General features: G+C 50.2%; 1 protein-coding gene across 47 annotated transcripts in view; it reads right to left on the reverse strand.

Moving 5' to 3' along the window:
• Positions 1-459: 459 nt before the first annotated feature.
• Positions 460-16,278, reverse strand: part of AKAP13 (A-kinase anchoring protein 13) — a 322,778-nt gene continuing 306,959 nt past the window's right edge. For 26 of the 47 annotated variants that reach the window (XM_086364733.1, XM_086364727.1, XM_086364728.1 and 23 more), the window contains 7 exons: positions 13,257-13,451; positions 12,496-12,566; positions 11,992-12,036; positions 9,340-9,390; positions 7,895-8,317; positions 6,021-6,348; positions 460-4,928 (listed from right to left, as the gene is read on the reverse strand). In XM_086364733.1, the coding sequence (XP_086220859.1) occupies positions 4,879-4,928; positions 6,021-6,348; positions 7,895-8,317; positions 9,340-9,390; positions 11,992-12,036; positions 12,496-12,566; positions 13,257-13,451 (1,163 nt within the window). In that variant the 3' untranslated portion in view covers positions 460-4,878. The remainder of the gene's footprint in view (positions 4,929-6,020; positions 6,349-7,894; positions 8,318-9,339; positions 9,391-11,991; positions 12,037-12,495; positions 12,567-13,256; positions 13,452-16,278) is intronic. The other 21 variants (XM_086364736.1, XM_086364735.1, XM_086364732.1 and 18 more) reach the window with 5 other exon arrangements.

Below are 16,278 nucleotides of genomic sequence, written 5' to 3' on the forward strand. Positions count from 1 at the left end.
TCTTCTCTCTGAATTCGTGTTTTTGGCAATTGCCTTGTTTGGGGGTGGGACGGGCTAGAAAAAAGTCAGCAGGGAGGTAAACTGACATTCATCTTTTTTACACAGTAGGACCTACAGCAGCAGGATCTGTAACAAGGACGTTTTTCTCCGCACTTCTCTGACGGGCAACGGTTCTGACTCTTGGTGCCTCCAAGCTAGGGTCGGGCTCCGGGGGGACTTAAGTTCCCCAGGAACCACTTTGTGCTCCGGGGTGGTCCTTCCCAAAGATACAGAAATAAGGCTTCACTAGGTCGAAGGCTCCCTCACAGCTGGGGAGGGGGCGGGCCTCTCACCAGGAGCAGGAGTTCCCTGGGACTCACTCCAGAGCTGGGGAGGGGGGCGGGCCTCTCACCAGGAACAGGAGTTCCCTGGGACTCACTCCAGGAGGCTCACCCGGACAGGAATAAATCAGAGTCACCATTGAGACTTAAAGGACATTTATTATTATTATCATTTATTTTTTTGGAAGGTGGAGGGGGGCTTTACAAGGGTCTTGAAGCCGATAACTAGAAAGGAAGATAAATAAAATACAAAGCCAGTATGTTGTGGCAAAATTCCAGGAAACACACTGAAAAAAAAATCTTTACAGTTTAAAACTGCTTTTACTTTATACATAATTACAAATTAATATACAGCATCTGGGTTTTAACCCCCTTTTAATTAATAGGATTCAGCACAGAAATGTCCATTTAGCATCTGAAAACGACGAAACGACAGCAGAGGTATCAGGTGTCTGGGAACCAGCCTCCTGCATGTCCTGGGGTGTCCTGTGCGTCAGGGGGGTGACACGCCGGGAACCTCAGACGGAACGCTGACCGCGGTGGCCCGTCAGAGCTCTGGAGCCCGGGGAGGTCCGGGCGGGGTGAGCAGAGGCCCGGCGCGGCCCGGGGATCCAGAGCAGGCGGCCGCCGTCCGCGGCAGGAGACACGTCAGCCAGCTGGGTCTGCCCGTCTTTAAACCTTCGCAAGATGGAGGAGGAACTCAAGGCCGGCTAAGCTTCTGACAAATTAAATTCGACTGGTACATGGAAAGAAGCCTTTGTTGTTTTTGTTTTTTCCCTCTTATGGCAGCACTGAAAGACTTCTCGTCCTAAAACCTGGCCAGCAGGCAGGAGATCTCAAAGCACAGGTTAACTAGGAATGTTACACTACACTGAAGAAAACAAAGCCAACCAAAACGAACCGCTGGCCTTCTTCCTTGTCTCTGAGGGTCGACCGGAGCAGCAGCGCCAGGCAGGGCTGTGACCCGGGGCCGCCGGTGAGCATGTCACACGGCCCTGCTGTGGGATGGCGGGCGCCAAGCCTTAGCCACCGCCGCTGCGACACAGAGGGTTCTTTCCGGGCGTCTGCAGTCCAAGCATGTCCAGAATCCTCAGCAGTGGCTGGGGTCCCCTCCGAACCACCCTCTTTTGGCTGCTGAAGCCCACTTTCCAGTCCATTTCTCCCAACTTCTCCCTCACAACCAGCCCCTGGACATGGCTGTCCGCGGGGCACACCGGGCCCCCCATCAATGCTGCATCAACAACCACAGCTCCAAGCTGACAACAGATTCTTGGGAGCAAGAACTGGCTCTGGAAAACAGAACTCTGGGGTCTGAGGGATGAATTAGAGTACTGCTGTGAACCACACCCTCCAGGTTGGAGGTCTGGCCCTAAGGCTAATGGTGCTATCTTTTAGTTAAGGTGGGGCCTATTTATAAACCCAGACACACTAACACCCACCCTCCAAACAAACAAACCCCAAGGGTCTTACAGTGCGTGCTCCCTACTGCTGCAACTAGGGGCTCGCGAAGACAGCAAGTAACAGGAGAATGTCTGCAAAGAACAACTTTTAGTGGTATTACCCTGAGACGTGAGAGGATAAAAGGTAAGGTTCGTACCTTTCCAAATAAAAACCAAAACCTCGTTAAGGAGTTCCTCCCCACAGACCACTCTCGTAGCGGTAGAGGGGGGAATGTTGGCAAAGGCTGAATGACAGCAACTGGGCTGTTGTTAACTCTCTCCATTTTCAAAGAAAACAGTCAATAGCTGATTGTCGCAGAGTGAAGCCAACCACGGGGAGTGTTTAAAGTGCACACGTCGCCCGACTAGGATAGCGACCACTGAGATGACGGGAGTCCTGAGAGAAGGCGCAGCCTCCTTCCAGGTGACTCACTCGATTCTGGGACCCTGGGTGGTGTCTCCATCTGCTCCCCAAAATCTAAACGCAAGGGAGGTCAGGCTCCTGATTCCCTAAGCTGAGAAGCTTGCCTTCCCAGCTTGGGGACGCTGCAGAGAGCAGAGTCTGAGTCGCCCTGAGAGGCGGCCCCTTCTCACAGGAAAGAAACCTCAGCAACCAGGTCAGGCCTCGAGGGCGGAGGCGGCCTCAAGGTCAGAAGCAAAAGCAGGAGCAGCAACAATCCCAGGTGGCTCCCCAAACCCCACACTGGAAGGGGAGAAGGGGCCAAGGCACGGAGAAGCACGGGTCTGGGTCAGGGGGAAGACGTCCTGGGATTCAGATTCGAAACTCGTCCAACCACAACCCGACCAGGTGGGGTGCAGGCGGAGGGCTAATCGTTTCAGAAAACTGCCACCAAACAGCCGAGGCAACCGCTACTTCACACCAGGTGGGAACAAAGGACACTTTGAAACTGAAATCCAGCTGTGTGGTGACGGAAACTCTGTCCGGGCGCCTCTGGTGGAGAACCTGTGTGAGGGCACGGCCACCAGCACCAAGCCCTGGCTTCGCACCCAGGGCTGGGGGGGTCGGGCCTACACAGACGCCGGGAGGAGGACGCGGGCCCCCCGAACCAGTGACCAGGACAGAACGCTGAGCTCCCTGGGGGTCTAAGCAAGGCCATGGCAGGCTGGCCATCCTCAGAGCTGTAGGGACTGGCGGCGGAGGCAACCTAACCTTCTGATGTTCAGGGTCTTTGGTCGGAGGGTTAAGGGGGTGCATATCGAGGTTCAGTCAAAAATCAGCTGGTTCTCAAAGCCTTTCTGAAGGGTAAGAAATCGCCGTGATAAAACGAGGCACATGAAGCCCATGGGTGGCGAGTTTTTTTAACTCTCAGGAAGAAGACCTCTCTTGGTCAAAGAATGAGGTTGGCGTGGGAGGAGGGAAAGAAAGGGACTTCACCCCCCACCCTTAATTTTCCTTTGGGCCTTCAAGGCACTTTGACAGACCTGGAGGAGTGAGGATGCAGCGTGGGCTGCTTGACCGGACACAGTCAAAACCGTTGGGCTGGTGTGTTCACCCTTAACACACACGCACGTATGCACACACACGGACACACACACACACGCACCCGGCACACAAATAAATAAATCTAAAGCTAAAACTTTTAAACCAGACCTCTTTCAAATAAACTGAAAGATAGATATCTCCATCTGCAAGGCCAGCTTGCAACTCATCAACAAGCACCAAAGTACAGACCTGTTTGTTTTTAAAAAGGTTATGTTCAAAGACCCACGCTCCTGAGCGGCGAAGGCAGGAATCAAAGGCCACGTGGAAAGCACAGCATTTTCCAGGGTCTTCCCCTCCCCCACAATGAGGGGGGTAACAAGCGCGGCAGGTGCGGGGCCTCAGGGGAATCGCTCTGCACCTGCAGGCTGGTGACGAGCCTCCAGGAATACAGATGAAAACACAGAAAAAAGGAGAGAGGAGGAAAAGAACAAGCGGACAGCACTTGTGGCATCTTCAAGGGCCAGGGCACAGTAACCATCAGAACTTTAGACTGCAGAACTTGGAGAAACCACAATTGTGCCGGGCCTCCCGACAGAAGGAGACCCTTCCAGGCCGTACCTTCTGGGCCAGCTCTTCTCCTGGTCTGAACTACTCCATACGCCCAGTTGTCTAGGATAGGGCGGTCACCCCACCCCGGAGGAAGAGGCAGGTGGCCTCAGGGCAGGCAGAGGAGCGCCGGAGGCCACCCTCTCCCCTGGCGGGGGCACAGGCAGGAAAGGCTTCCCTGGGGAGCCACTGCGAGACCCCAGGGGGATGGCCAGGGGGTCATGGTCATGTGCGAATGGCCAGTGACGACCGGAAAGTGTCACTCTGCAGGGGTGACGGGAAGATGGCCTCTCTTACTTCTTCTGTGCCCAGAATCCGTGGGCAAACATCTTGGAAAGCCAATACAGGATTTCTTTTAGATCTGATGACTTCTTTTTTTTCCCCAAAGTAACCGAAACACCAAAATCAAGGTGTTTCAGGATCATTTGCTTTTTAAAGACATCGAGCCTTCTTTCACTGGTTTTCACAACTGTTTGCTGTCCCTTCTGAATGAGAACTACACGCAGAAGAGGCAGGTGAAGTATGCACGGATGGGTTTGCCGGGAGACAGCCTGGGGGGACCAGCGGCTGAGACTCGGAGCGCACCCACCGAGTGGTGGGGTCAACACCCTTGTGCGGAGCTGAGCCCGCCAGGCGTCTGGTGCAGTTCACGCACAGTCCCATCGTATTCCACGTGTCTATACAGACGGGTACCATACGCATTCAGACAAAGCGCAAACTACTTGCTGTTTGATTTTTGGTTCTCTTCCCCCAAATCAAAAGGCAGCCAGAGCTTCAGACCACATTCGGAAACACCCTCTCGGCCTCGAGGCATTCCTGACATGTCCACAACCATCGCCTGGACTTCCGGGGCCACTATCCTCGTTGTAATGTGACCTCAGCAGGGCCGGCCAGTGGTTGGGTCACAATCCCGGGCCTCCTGCCCCACCCTGGCCCCCAGGACCATCTGTCCCTCGGGCCCAGGCCCCAGGGCAGCGGGGAGGGCCGTGGGGCGCGGGCGTCAGTTGGGGGGAAGTGCACACAGGATGTTGGGGGTGGATGTCACCGGGCAGGACGGCAGCGGGACTGGTCAGCAGATAATCTCTTCCCCCTCCGCGGGCACCTCCGACGCGAGGCCATCTGGAAAAAGGAAGCCAAGAGGGAGAGAGAAATTCAGACAAAAATGCTCTTTTCATTGGTAAATTCTGGCCTCTCTTCCCTAAACACAAGTCCCCCGGGATGCAAACAGACGCTGGGCAGGTGGGTGATGACTTCTGCTGCGGCGCCCCCTCCACTGATACAGTGAATGAGGTCCTCAATGATGTCCTCTGTCTATACATCCTTGAACTCGACAGAAGACAAGCCTGGAAACAGGGATTTCTCTGCACCCTCCCGCACAGAAGGGAGAGCCAACCCTGATGAGAAGGACTCAACCTTGTGTCGTGTGGTCTGATTGTGTGCCCTGCGCTGGCGGGAACGTGAGCTAATCCTGAGCTGCAGGGTTCCTGGCTGTCTGGGCTTAAAAACACCTGCCTCATATCTCCTGCAGGATTAAAGCTGCCCTCGGAAAATGCTCACCAAGCACCTATTAGTATATTACTTTTCTTTTTCCTCCTGGGTCTTTTAGAAGACAGTGTCAGTTTTGTTGCTTTTTGAAATGTTATGTAAAGCCTTAAACTTTACAAGGGCACATAAGCAATTTGCATCTTTTACGTTTAAATATGTTTATGTGGTAAGGGAAAGTACTTGCATATGAATATACAGAATCTTTAAAAAAAATCATCCTCCTTTACAGTACAAATTTCTTTATACAAGTATCTCAACTTGTGTCTTTAAATAAAAATGTTAGTGACTGGTTAAGTATCTTCTGAGATTGCAACAAATTCAGCTTTCCATTGAAGTACTTATTACTGGACCAGGCCAAAAGGCAGGGAGGCCTGTAACTGATTCACCGAGTTTCTGCTCCTCATCTGGACAGGAAGCGTGAGAAAGGAGCCTGCGCTCCGTACTCTGCACACATGCCACACAGAGTGGGTTCCTAAAAGCTCCCTGAATTTCAGTTCTCAGCGTAAGTTCCAACAGTCCCCTATGGGCAGAACAAGTGGGTCTGGTGAGACATATGGGGGTCAGCTTCTGTGCCCCTGAAAGGCAGGCACCTCTTTGTAACTCCTCCTGTGCTGCCAGAGCCCCCAGGGGCAGTGCGGCCTGAAGGAGACCTGGTGTGTGACTTACCCCCGGGCTGTGAGCGGCTTCCTTTGCCCTTCTTCTTCTTCTCCTTCTTTTCCTTTGGCTTAGCTAACCCGAACAGGCGGGTGGACGTGGACACTGGGGTCTGGCTCTGAGCCTCTGGTGCTTTGTTTGTCTGGCTGGCGGAACTCAGCATGTGAAAAGGCCCCTTTTCTTTGTGTGTCCGAGAGATGCTGTTCCTTTTGGGGGACACTGAGAGTTCTGAGTCCAATGACCCTGATTTGGCTATTGAAGATGCAGGTGGCGAGGGGGTCTCCTCAGGGTTCGGAGAGAAGGATGGGATCCGCAGCAGCTTGGTGTTTTGATATGAAACCTGTGCATGGTTGAGAGAAGGGATGTGACTTGGGGGACCGGCAGCGTCCTCAGTGACTGCTCAGTGGGCGATGCACAAGGTCACTGGGGATGCTGGTGTGTCAGACCTGTGCACACTCACTGCCTTGGACTCTGGAGAACTTGAAATAAAGACCCCGAACTTCTCAGTTCCATTCCCTGCCCCCAACCCCCTGCAGGATCTATGAAAGTGCTAAATGACCATTTTGATACCTTGACTACTTCTATTATTAGCACTGTAAAGAATGAGTAGCACCTTGGATGAGGCAGCTCACAATTCCCATCCCCTGGAGAGGCAGGAAGAGCTGCTTATCCGATGACTGATTTAAATGCATGAGTGGATAATTATTTCATTGCTAAGAGATTAGAGAAGTCTGTTCAGGTTAGACGACGTGCTTACACCAAGCAGGTAGAGACGTGCTTACACCAAGATCCTGGTCAAAGGTCAAACCGAAGATTAAAGAGATAGACTCTGCGTTCTCCGGGCAGCCTTCCCTGGGGAACACATTCTTGGGCCACACGAAGCACGGCCCAGCCCCCGTGCTCCCCACACACCTGGAAACCTCTGCACGAAGCCTAACTATCCCCCTCTGGAAGACAGCAGTATGCTTTTCCTTCACTGTTCAAGGTCAATCAATCAAACGAATGGCAACATGGGTATCAGGATACCCAGGAGGCTCTGGCTTCCCTGTTCTAGAATAGCCAGGGACTACCACTGAAACAAACCTGGGGGTCAGTGTGCTCCCCACATATGGAAGGCCTTCCTGAATCAGCAGCGGCTGAAGGAAAAGGCTGCATCCACAGTGGCAAGGCATATCGGGAATGAAGCAGGGCCCAGATGTCTGAGCGGCCCCGAGCAAGAATATCCTCTCTCCCCTCTGTGGCTGGGATGGGCCCAGCCCTGTAGCTGAGGCCCACGGACCCCACCACAAGCGTTCTCTCACTAACCCGGGCATCGGAGCCCTTACTGCTCTGTGAGCTCAGGCACCGTGTGTCTGGTGCCTGCAGTGAGTTGTCTCTGTTCAGCTACGAGGTCCTTTAGGTTCTGATTTCTCATGTGGCACAGAGCAGAGGGGTTGCTCCCCAAATCCTGGATGGCTCACCGCCACCCTCACAGACACTGAGGCTACCCCAGCCTAAATGGGCCAGGCTCCGGCCAAGGGCCAGGTACCCCCCCTTCAGTGGCCTGGCCAAACTACAACCTTTCATGCACTTCTAAACCCCTTACAGACAAAAAGGAGAAAAAGACTCATTTCCTTACCTACGCCTCTGCTGACGCATAAACAGATTCAATAAAATCAGCCTTTATATACTATATATTCTATCTGCCTACTTTCCTCCATGCTGGGCACACAGAGGGTAATTTTTTTAATTGGAGGATAACTGCTTTACCATGCGGTTAGTTTCTGCTGTACAACAATGCGAATCAGCCATATGTATACACACATCCACGCCCTTTTGGGCCTCCCTTTGTGTCCCCACATCCCGCCCTCGAGGTCATCAGGACTCCGAGGGTCCTCGCCCGGTACCTGGCTGAGCCGCTCCGAGTCCCGTCGGAGCTGCTCCTGCTCGCGCTCGAGCTGCCGCTGGGCGGCGCGCAGGCGCTCCAGATCGCCCTGGTAGGCGCCCTTCCGCTGCTGCAGCTCCTCGCGCTCGCGCTCCAGGTCCTGGCAGCCGCGCCGCAGCTCGTCCTCGCGCTGCGCCACGCGCGCCTCGCGCTCCTGCAGCGCCCTCTCGCGGGACTCCCACTCGCGCTCGTGCCGCCGCTTCTCCTCCTGGTGCTGTGCCTGCTGCCGCTGCAGGTTGGCCAGGTCCTGGCGTTGCTTCTCCAGGCTGCGCTGCTTCTCCTGCTCGATGAGAGAGCTGGGCCGTGACGCCGTCCGTGTGAGCGCCCGCTCGCTCAGCAACAGCTTCTGGTCCTCGATGTAGCTGTCCTGCTGCAGTACCACGCCCTGCGGGGAGACGCACGAGGGGGAACGATGCGCACCAGGGGGTGATGAGCACCAGGGGGGCAATGCCCACGAGGGGGAACAATGCCCACAAGAGGGGACTGTGTGCCTAGCCTGCCTCGAGGGTGGATGGCGCCCACACCCAGACTCCAGCCCTCCCCTGCTTTCTAAGCTGCTCTGGGAAAAGTACTCTAGGATAACCCTGGGCGGCAACCAAGTGGGAAGGTCAGTGGTGCCAAGACTTCGATTTTGCAGTCAGTGGCCTTGTCTGGGGTGGTGTGTGCCTTTGGAGGTGGGAGGAGGTATGAACTGGATTGGTTAGATCTTTAAGAAAGGAAGGGACCCGAATTTGAGGGTACTGTGTATGAATGTGCACTCAGTCAAGTCCCACTCCTTGCAACTCCATGGACTGGAGTCTGTCAGGCTCCTCTGTCCATGGGATTCTCCAGGCAAGAATACTGAGTGGGCTGCCATGCCCTTCTCCTGGGGATCTTCCCGACTCAGGGATTGACCCTGCTCTCGCGTCTCCTGCACTGACAGGCGGGTTCTTTACCACTGGTGCAAAAAGTCGTACACCTACAAAGGCCGTCCAGACTGGAAGCATCTCCTCTGTGAAGGCCCATACCCCCTGGCTCTGGGGCATGGCTGTTAACTGTGCTCTGGGTACCTGCCATCCACCATCTGCTCAGCAACTCTAGTCTTAGAAGATCAGTGAGACTCTGCAGCGTAGTCTAAGTTGCTCAGTCATGTCCAGCTCTTTGTGACCCCATGGACTAAGCCCACCAGCCTCCTTTGTCCATGGAGTTCTCCAGGCAAGAATACTGGAGTGGGCTGCCATTCCCTCCGCCGGGGATCTTAACCACTGCATTTTGGAACCTTTCTCATCCTGAGAGCCAGTCTCTCTTGTCTGAGGGCTGTATTTACCCATAAGAAACGTATAAACCTCCAAGATCCAGGCCAGCCACACCCGTGTTGGTCTCTGTCTCAACTAGGAAGTGAAGGAACAAAGGAGAAAAGGCACATACCTGCAGAGTGCTGAGGAGCTCGTGGAGATGGACGACGCTCTGGATGACCTGCTGCAAAAGCAATCAACAAGCCGTTACCTCAGACCCCAGCAGGCTGTGCGTCACCCGACGGGAACCCACCCTACCCCACAGCAAGGGGCCTGCGACTCAAGCATTTTCAAACTGAAAGCACCACACAGAGTAAGCCAGTGCCCAAGTAGCCGAGAGAAGCAAAATAAGATCAAACAAGCGTAACTGTGTGTGGGGGCAAGTTACGCACAGTGAGAAGTATTCTAAAGCTCCAATTATTTAAAATGACTGGCACAAAGATGGCACACATCCCAGTTTAACCCAACAGAAAGCTCAGAAGCAAACCACACGTTTAGTGTAAGAAGCACTTCTAGTCAATGGAGAAGGTAAGAATATTCAGTCAAGTATTTTGAGGAAATTGGGTAAATCTTTGGAAGAACTTAAGTTGGGATCCAGCCTCACAGAAAAAAAAATTCAGTGAGCTGTAAGAAAATATGAGAATGTTTTTTCATCTTGAAACAGGGAAGGCTTTTCAAAGACAGCAAGAAAGAACACACACACGAAATTTCAACTTTTACTATGTAAAAATATATAATAAAAATCTGGCAAAGAAGACAGTGAACAGAATGAGGCAAAAACAAACTGTTAAACAAAATCTTTGATTTAAAAAAGGCTCTCAGATCAATATGCAAAAAACATTCTAGTAGAAAAACAGGCAAGGAACATAAACCTGCGATTTACAAAAGAAGAAATACAAACGGTCGAATATGTAACATATTAAAAATGATTCAACCTTATTTCAAGTCAGAAGAATGCAAAAATTAAGAAATAACTACTTTATTAAGTAGTTATTAAGTTATTAAAAATTAAGAAATAACTACTTGATAATAAAATTATCAAGCCAACAAAATGTCAATTAAAAAAGAATTCCTAGTGTTGGTGAAAGCATGATGAGAATGGATGAATCCTCTTGTACTGACAGGGTTCAATGCAGTGTAACCTTTTTAGGCAGAGGATGGCATGCTGAGGAAATAATCACAGCTTTGCCAAAAAAAAAAACAAGTATGAAGATGCTCTTGGCTGCATCATTTACAAAGCAAAAAAGCAGAGAAAGAATTGATCATTGGAAAGATTAAATTATGGCAACTAGCATAATAATATACAGCTGTTAAATAGCATGTTTTGTACAAACGTCTCAGGAAAATGCTTCTCAAGTGTTAAGAGAAAAAAAAGCAGGATATGAAGTTCCAGGGAGTATTGAAACAAACTGTGCAAAACTATTTTTATGCAATTCACACTCACATAAACTTAGACACATAAATACATGTCCTGTGGAAGAAAAGGCTGAAGATAGAACACCACACATTTAATAATAGTAGCTATCTGTTTCTCAGCAGTAGGATATTTACTTATTGCTTTCCTGTTTTACATTATTGGATGTTTTTCCAATCTTCTCCCATGATCATGTATTCCTTTTAAGTTATTTGAAAACACAAAAACTTAATTATCAGGCTTAGCTCTTTGGAGAATACTTTTTGCCCCTCATTTAAGTTTATTCTTAATTAACAGAGAGAAGAAGTCCCAGCTGGCCAGCTGACTCTGGCTGAGCACCCGCAGTGTGCAGTCCGAGCTGGAATGCCTGGAAGCCACTGGCCTACGATCTCTTACCCAACTCTTCTCACTCAGCGTGGGGTGGGGCGGGGGGAGTTGGCAAGTGGAAAAAACAACTAAAGGGCTGCTTTTTAAGCAGCACAGGAGTGGGGCAGTCTGTGTGAAAGCAGGTTTACTTCATTCACTGAAGGGGGTTCCTTCAGGGTGTCACAGTGTGCAGACTAACAGGCCAACACAGAAGACAAACCGCTGCCTGGGTTTTAGGGGAAAAAGGAACGAGTCCCTGCATCTGACATTCTGAAACGAAGCCCCTCAGGGATTTTCAGGTGTTCTACGAAAAGCAGGGAGAAGCGCAGAGCACACCCTGAGAGGGACCCCCGCCCCTCCCTGTCCCGGGTCCAGCAGAGCACACCCTGAGAGGGACAGCCTCGCCCCTCCCTGTCCCGGGTCCAGCTCCCGCTGCACAGTGTCACATGTGCAGAGTCAACTAAGCTGGAGCCTTCAAGAGGATCTCCTCAGAGGAACCCGAGGAGACGGGGAGACGGTGAAAGACCTGGGTTACCCCGCAGGGTCGGCGGAAGGCAGGGAGCCTGGTCTCTAGCCAGGGGACGCCTGGACTACTTTTTAGAGTGACATATGGAGTCAGAAGCAGTGCTCAGAGAAGAAAACTCAACTGGAGCCACAGTGCAGAATCACTCACAAGTTCCTCTGTCACGCTTCACACTGCAGCTTTGGGTGCCAGGTTAAAGTTACAGCCAAGCTGGTGACAAATTCTGCTCAGCGTGCGTGGATGGAGAGAAGCCACTGTGGGCGCTTCGTGGCCCACGTTCAGAGAAAGCAAGGGGCTTCTCAAGGACAGAGGAGCAGAGGCTGGTTTAGGAGGCAGCAATTTTCTGGCAAAAAACCGACAGGACGATGCTCTGGGGCCGACGACAGCATAGTTTGCTCAACAAGGCAAAGCAGAAATGAACAGGCTCAACCTTGGAACTTCAACAAAATCATACTCCTTTAAAGAGCTCAGAGTGTCCTTACCTCACTGTTTCTTTTATGCATAAATACCAGGTTAGCATTTCCACCCTATAAAATAATAATAAAAAAAAGTACATGTAAAGAAAATGAAGATTGAGGCAAAAATTATATTCAGTGTGTGTCTAACTTATGCCGTGACGTCCCATGTTCGTTCTTTCTACATTGGGGCAGTGAAGAGGTGACACTGAACTGTTGCGGAAGCCTTGCAATGAGTTCAGGTGGGGGCAGTGTGTGTTTAAACAAGGCTCTCAGTGGAACCGGTCCAGCCGGGGGAGCTGTGTGCCGGAACGTGATGTCCAGAACCAGAGAGGCCCGACGGCCAAGAACATGGGGCTCAGAACGGTGCTGTTTGCTTAGAAACGTGCTTTCCTCTCAAGATGAAGTAGGAAATTAAAAGGGCAAACTGGGCGTCCAAAACACGATCACAGTGGACTAATTTCAAGACGATGTGCTTAGAGGAAGGGCCCGGGAGGATGCAGGGAGGCAGTGTCTCTTAGCAAGAAATACCTTTTTCAGACCACTGTCCGACTCGGTCCTCCTGAGGTCCTGGCCATCGTCTCCCTCCTCCTTCTCACCTCCTGCACAAACAAACAAGTACTTTTTTCAAGTTGCAAAACAGATTAGTCAAGAAAATACTACATACACAGCTTAGGTACAAAATACTCCCGAATCTTAGTAATGCCAGCAGAAGGGCAGCCACGTGATTATTAAACAGTTTTACTGCTACAGAAGAACTAGGAGCAGAAAGGAAAAAAACAGTCTTATTGCCCCTTTGGCTATAGCTTAGCTGAGATCTCAGGAAAACCTCTTATTACTCAAAACGAACTCAACACAGATGGAGGTCCTTGAGTTCCAGCAGCTGGATACTTAGGACCTCACTAAAACCTTCCCTGTCTGAGCAGGACAGCGGTGATGGAGCCACTGAGTACAGATGGTTTTTCGTCCTGATGGTGAAGGACTGCCCAGAAGAGCACATGAGCTTAAAACCACTGACCTGGGGGCTTCCCTGCCAAGAATCCACCTGCCAGTGCAACAGACTCGGGTTCCATCCCTGATCCGGGAAGATCCCACATGCTGCGGGGCACTGAGCCCGTGCACCCGAGAGCCGGTGCTCCGCAGAAACCACAGTGAGAAACCCACACGCCAAACCAGGCAGCAGCCCCAGCCCACCGCAACTAGAGAAACGCCCGTGCAGGGACAAAGACCTAGCACAGCCAAAAATAAATAAATACAATTATATTAAAAACCACCACCACCACCCCACTGACCTTTTGAAGCATTCATCTGATGGCTGTCAAACCCTCCAAAGGTCTCCGCTCTCCGGGGCAGGGACACGGGGCCGACCATGCCCTCCTGCTCTGCAGGGCTGCTGACGACCTGCCCAAGCGAGCCTCTTAGGCTGCCGCTCACCAGACCCTGCAGGATCTCCACTGGGAGACAGGAAGCGCACAACACTGACATCTCTTGCAATGTGAAAAGGAAAACCTCCTGATCAACACACTGTATGCACAGTGAAGATGATCAGAAAAGCCCAAAGCTGACTACAAGACTTCCTTTGTTCAGAGAAAGCTCTCAGCTAAGGACAGGTGTTGTAGTTGGATTCTGTTGGAAATGCAGAGATTAAACCTCCAGCCTTATTCACGTGAGATCTAGGAAATGTAAAAAGGGTACAGGGAAAGTTGGAGAAGGAAATGGCAACCCACTTCAGTATCCTTGCCTGAAAAACCCCATGACAGAGGAGCCTGGCAGGCTATAGTCCAAAAGGTCACGAAGAGTCGGACACAACTGAGTGAGCACAATACAGGGAAGGCAGAGTAATTTACTGGAAGGAGCACGGCTCCTGCAGTCAGACCAGAAGTAGCCAAAAAGAAATCTCCAGGAAGTGAGATGTGCCAATTTGAGAACAGCAGTGGAAAGTGCAGGCTTTCTGCCCCTCCCGTAGTGATGTCAGGGGGACAGGGAAGTCTGAGCATCTGAATTATCAAACCTGACCGGCCACGGTTCTCTTCTAGAGCAGCAGTGTCCCACAGAAAGGAGAAAGAGCTGAACATGGAATAGAAATTGAGCAGGAGAGATGCAACAGAGATGAAGGAAAAAGAAGGTCCGTGTGGAAAAAGGAGGAGAAAAGAGGCCAGGAATCTCCTAAGGAGAGCCACTGTCATCTTCTAAAAACACTGCAGGAAAACAACAGAAGAGGCCAGTGAAGTGAAAAAACCTATCTGAGCCTAAAAGTTTCAGCTCAGTTCAGTCGCTCAGTTCTGTCTGACTCTTTGCGACCCCATGAACTGCAGCATGCCAGGCTTCCCTGTCCATCACCAACTCCCGGAGTTTGCTCAAACTCAAGTCCATCGAGTCAGTGATGCCATCCAACCATCTCATCCTTGTTGTCCCCTTCTCCTCCTGCCCCCAATCCCTCCCAGCATTAGGGTCTTTCCCAGTGAGTCAGTTGTTCACATCAGGTGGCCAAAGCATTGGAGTTTCAGCTTCAGCATTAGTCCTTCCAATGAATATTCAGGACTGATTTCCTTTAGGATGGACTGGTCTGATCTCCTTGCAGTCCAAGGGACTCTCAAGAGTCTTCTCTAACACCACAGTTCAAAAGCATCAATTCTTCGGTACTCAGTTTTCTTTATGGTCCAGCTCTCACATCCATACATGACCACTGGAAAAACCACAGTTTTGACTAGATGGACCTTTGTTGGCAAAGTAATGTCTCTGCTTTTTAACATGCTGTCTAGGTTGGTCATAGCTTTTATTCCAAGGAGCAAGCATCATTTCATTTCATGGCTGCAGTCACCATATATGGTGATTTTGGAGCCCAAGAAAATAAAGTTTGACACTGTTTCCACTGTTTCCCCATCTATTTCCCATGAAGGTATGGGACTGGATGCCATGATCTTCATTTTCTGAATGTTGAGCTTTAAGCCAATTTTTTCACTCTCCTCTTTCACTTTCATCAAGGGGCTCTTTAGTTCCTCTTCACTTTCTGCCATGAGGGTGGTATCACCTGCATATCTGAGGTTATTGCTATTTCTGCTGACAATCTTGATTCCAGCTTGTGCTTCCTCCAGCCCAGTGTCTCACATGATGTACTCTGCATATAAGTTAAATAAACAGGGTGACAATATACAGCCTTGACGAACTCCTTTCCCTATTTGGAACCAGTCCATTGTTCTATGTCCAGTTCTAACTGTTGCTTCTTGATCTGCATACAGATTTCTCCGGAGGCAGGTCAGGTGGTCTGGTACTCCCATCTCTTTAAGAATTTTCCACAGTTTGTTGTGATCCATACAGTCCAAGGCTTTGGTGTGGTCAATAAAGCAGAAGTATATGTTTTTCTGGAACTCTCTTGCTTTTTCTATGATCCAACAGATGTTGGCAGTTTGATCTCTGTTTCCTCTGCCTTTTCTAAAACCGGCTTGAACATCTGGAAGTTTATGGTTCACGTACTACTGAAGCCTGACTTGGAGAATTTTGAGCATGACTTTGGCTAGTGTGTGAGCTGAGGGCAGTTGTACAGTAGTTTGAATATCCTTTGGCATTACCTTTCTTTGGGATTGGAATTTTTACATGAAAATGAGCGACAGAAAAATATCAAGGTCAAATCCCACACAAAGTTAAGAAAAGAGAGAGAGAAAGAAAAAGGGGTGCAGCTGCCGTATACATAATACAAGCACATCAGAAGGACATGTCCGTAAAGTAAGTGTGCTAACAAGGTAAAAAAAAAAACCCCAAACTCAAGATGTGGAAGACCCTAGTCAGAATGGAGAGACACAGAAGGAAGGCGGAAAAACTCAAATAATTGGAAACAAAAAGGAAAAAATACCCCTTTCTGAAATCTAAACTAGACTCTGAGAGCAAGTAAACCCAACAGAAAATGACTTAAGAGAACAGAAGCTGAAAGGATACATTTACATGTTAAAAAGATGAAGATATAAAAAAAGCACTCTGGGAAAGCAAGAAGTGCTGAAGACAGGCAAAGGTGATCCAATAATATGGATAGTGGGAGTTCTTGAGGAAGAAAATCAAAGCCAGCGCACAGCAAAGACACTAAGAGCTGTAAGAACACATCTCTGAAATCTGAAAAGTTTGCGACTATAAATCAAAACAGAACGCTGTAAACCTGAGAACATCATTCCAGAATCACCATCACCAAGGCATATTCTAGTAAAATGACTTGGATTTAGGGGAAAAAAATCCTTTGGGCATCAAGGCAAAGAGCATGTGACTTATATATGGGGGAAATCAAATTACAACTGGACTCTGAAATGTTTTACGTCAGAGAAAAAA

The sequence above is a fragment of the Bos grunniens genome, chromosome 21 (assembly GCF_055505025.1).
Source record: "Bos grunniens cultivar Pamir isolate PY7600 chromosome 21, Bosgru_T2T1.0, whole genome shotgun sequence".
In the NCBI taxonomy this organism is placed as follows: Eukaryota; Metazoa; Chordata; class Mammalia; order Artiodactyla; family Bovidae; genus Bos; species Bos grunniens.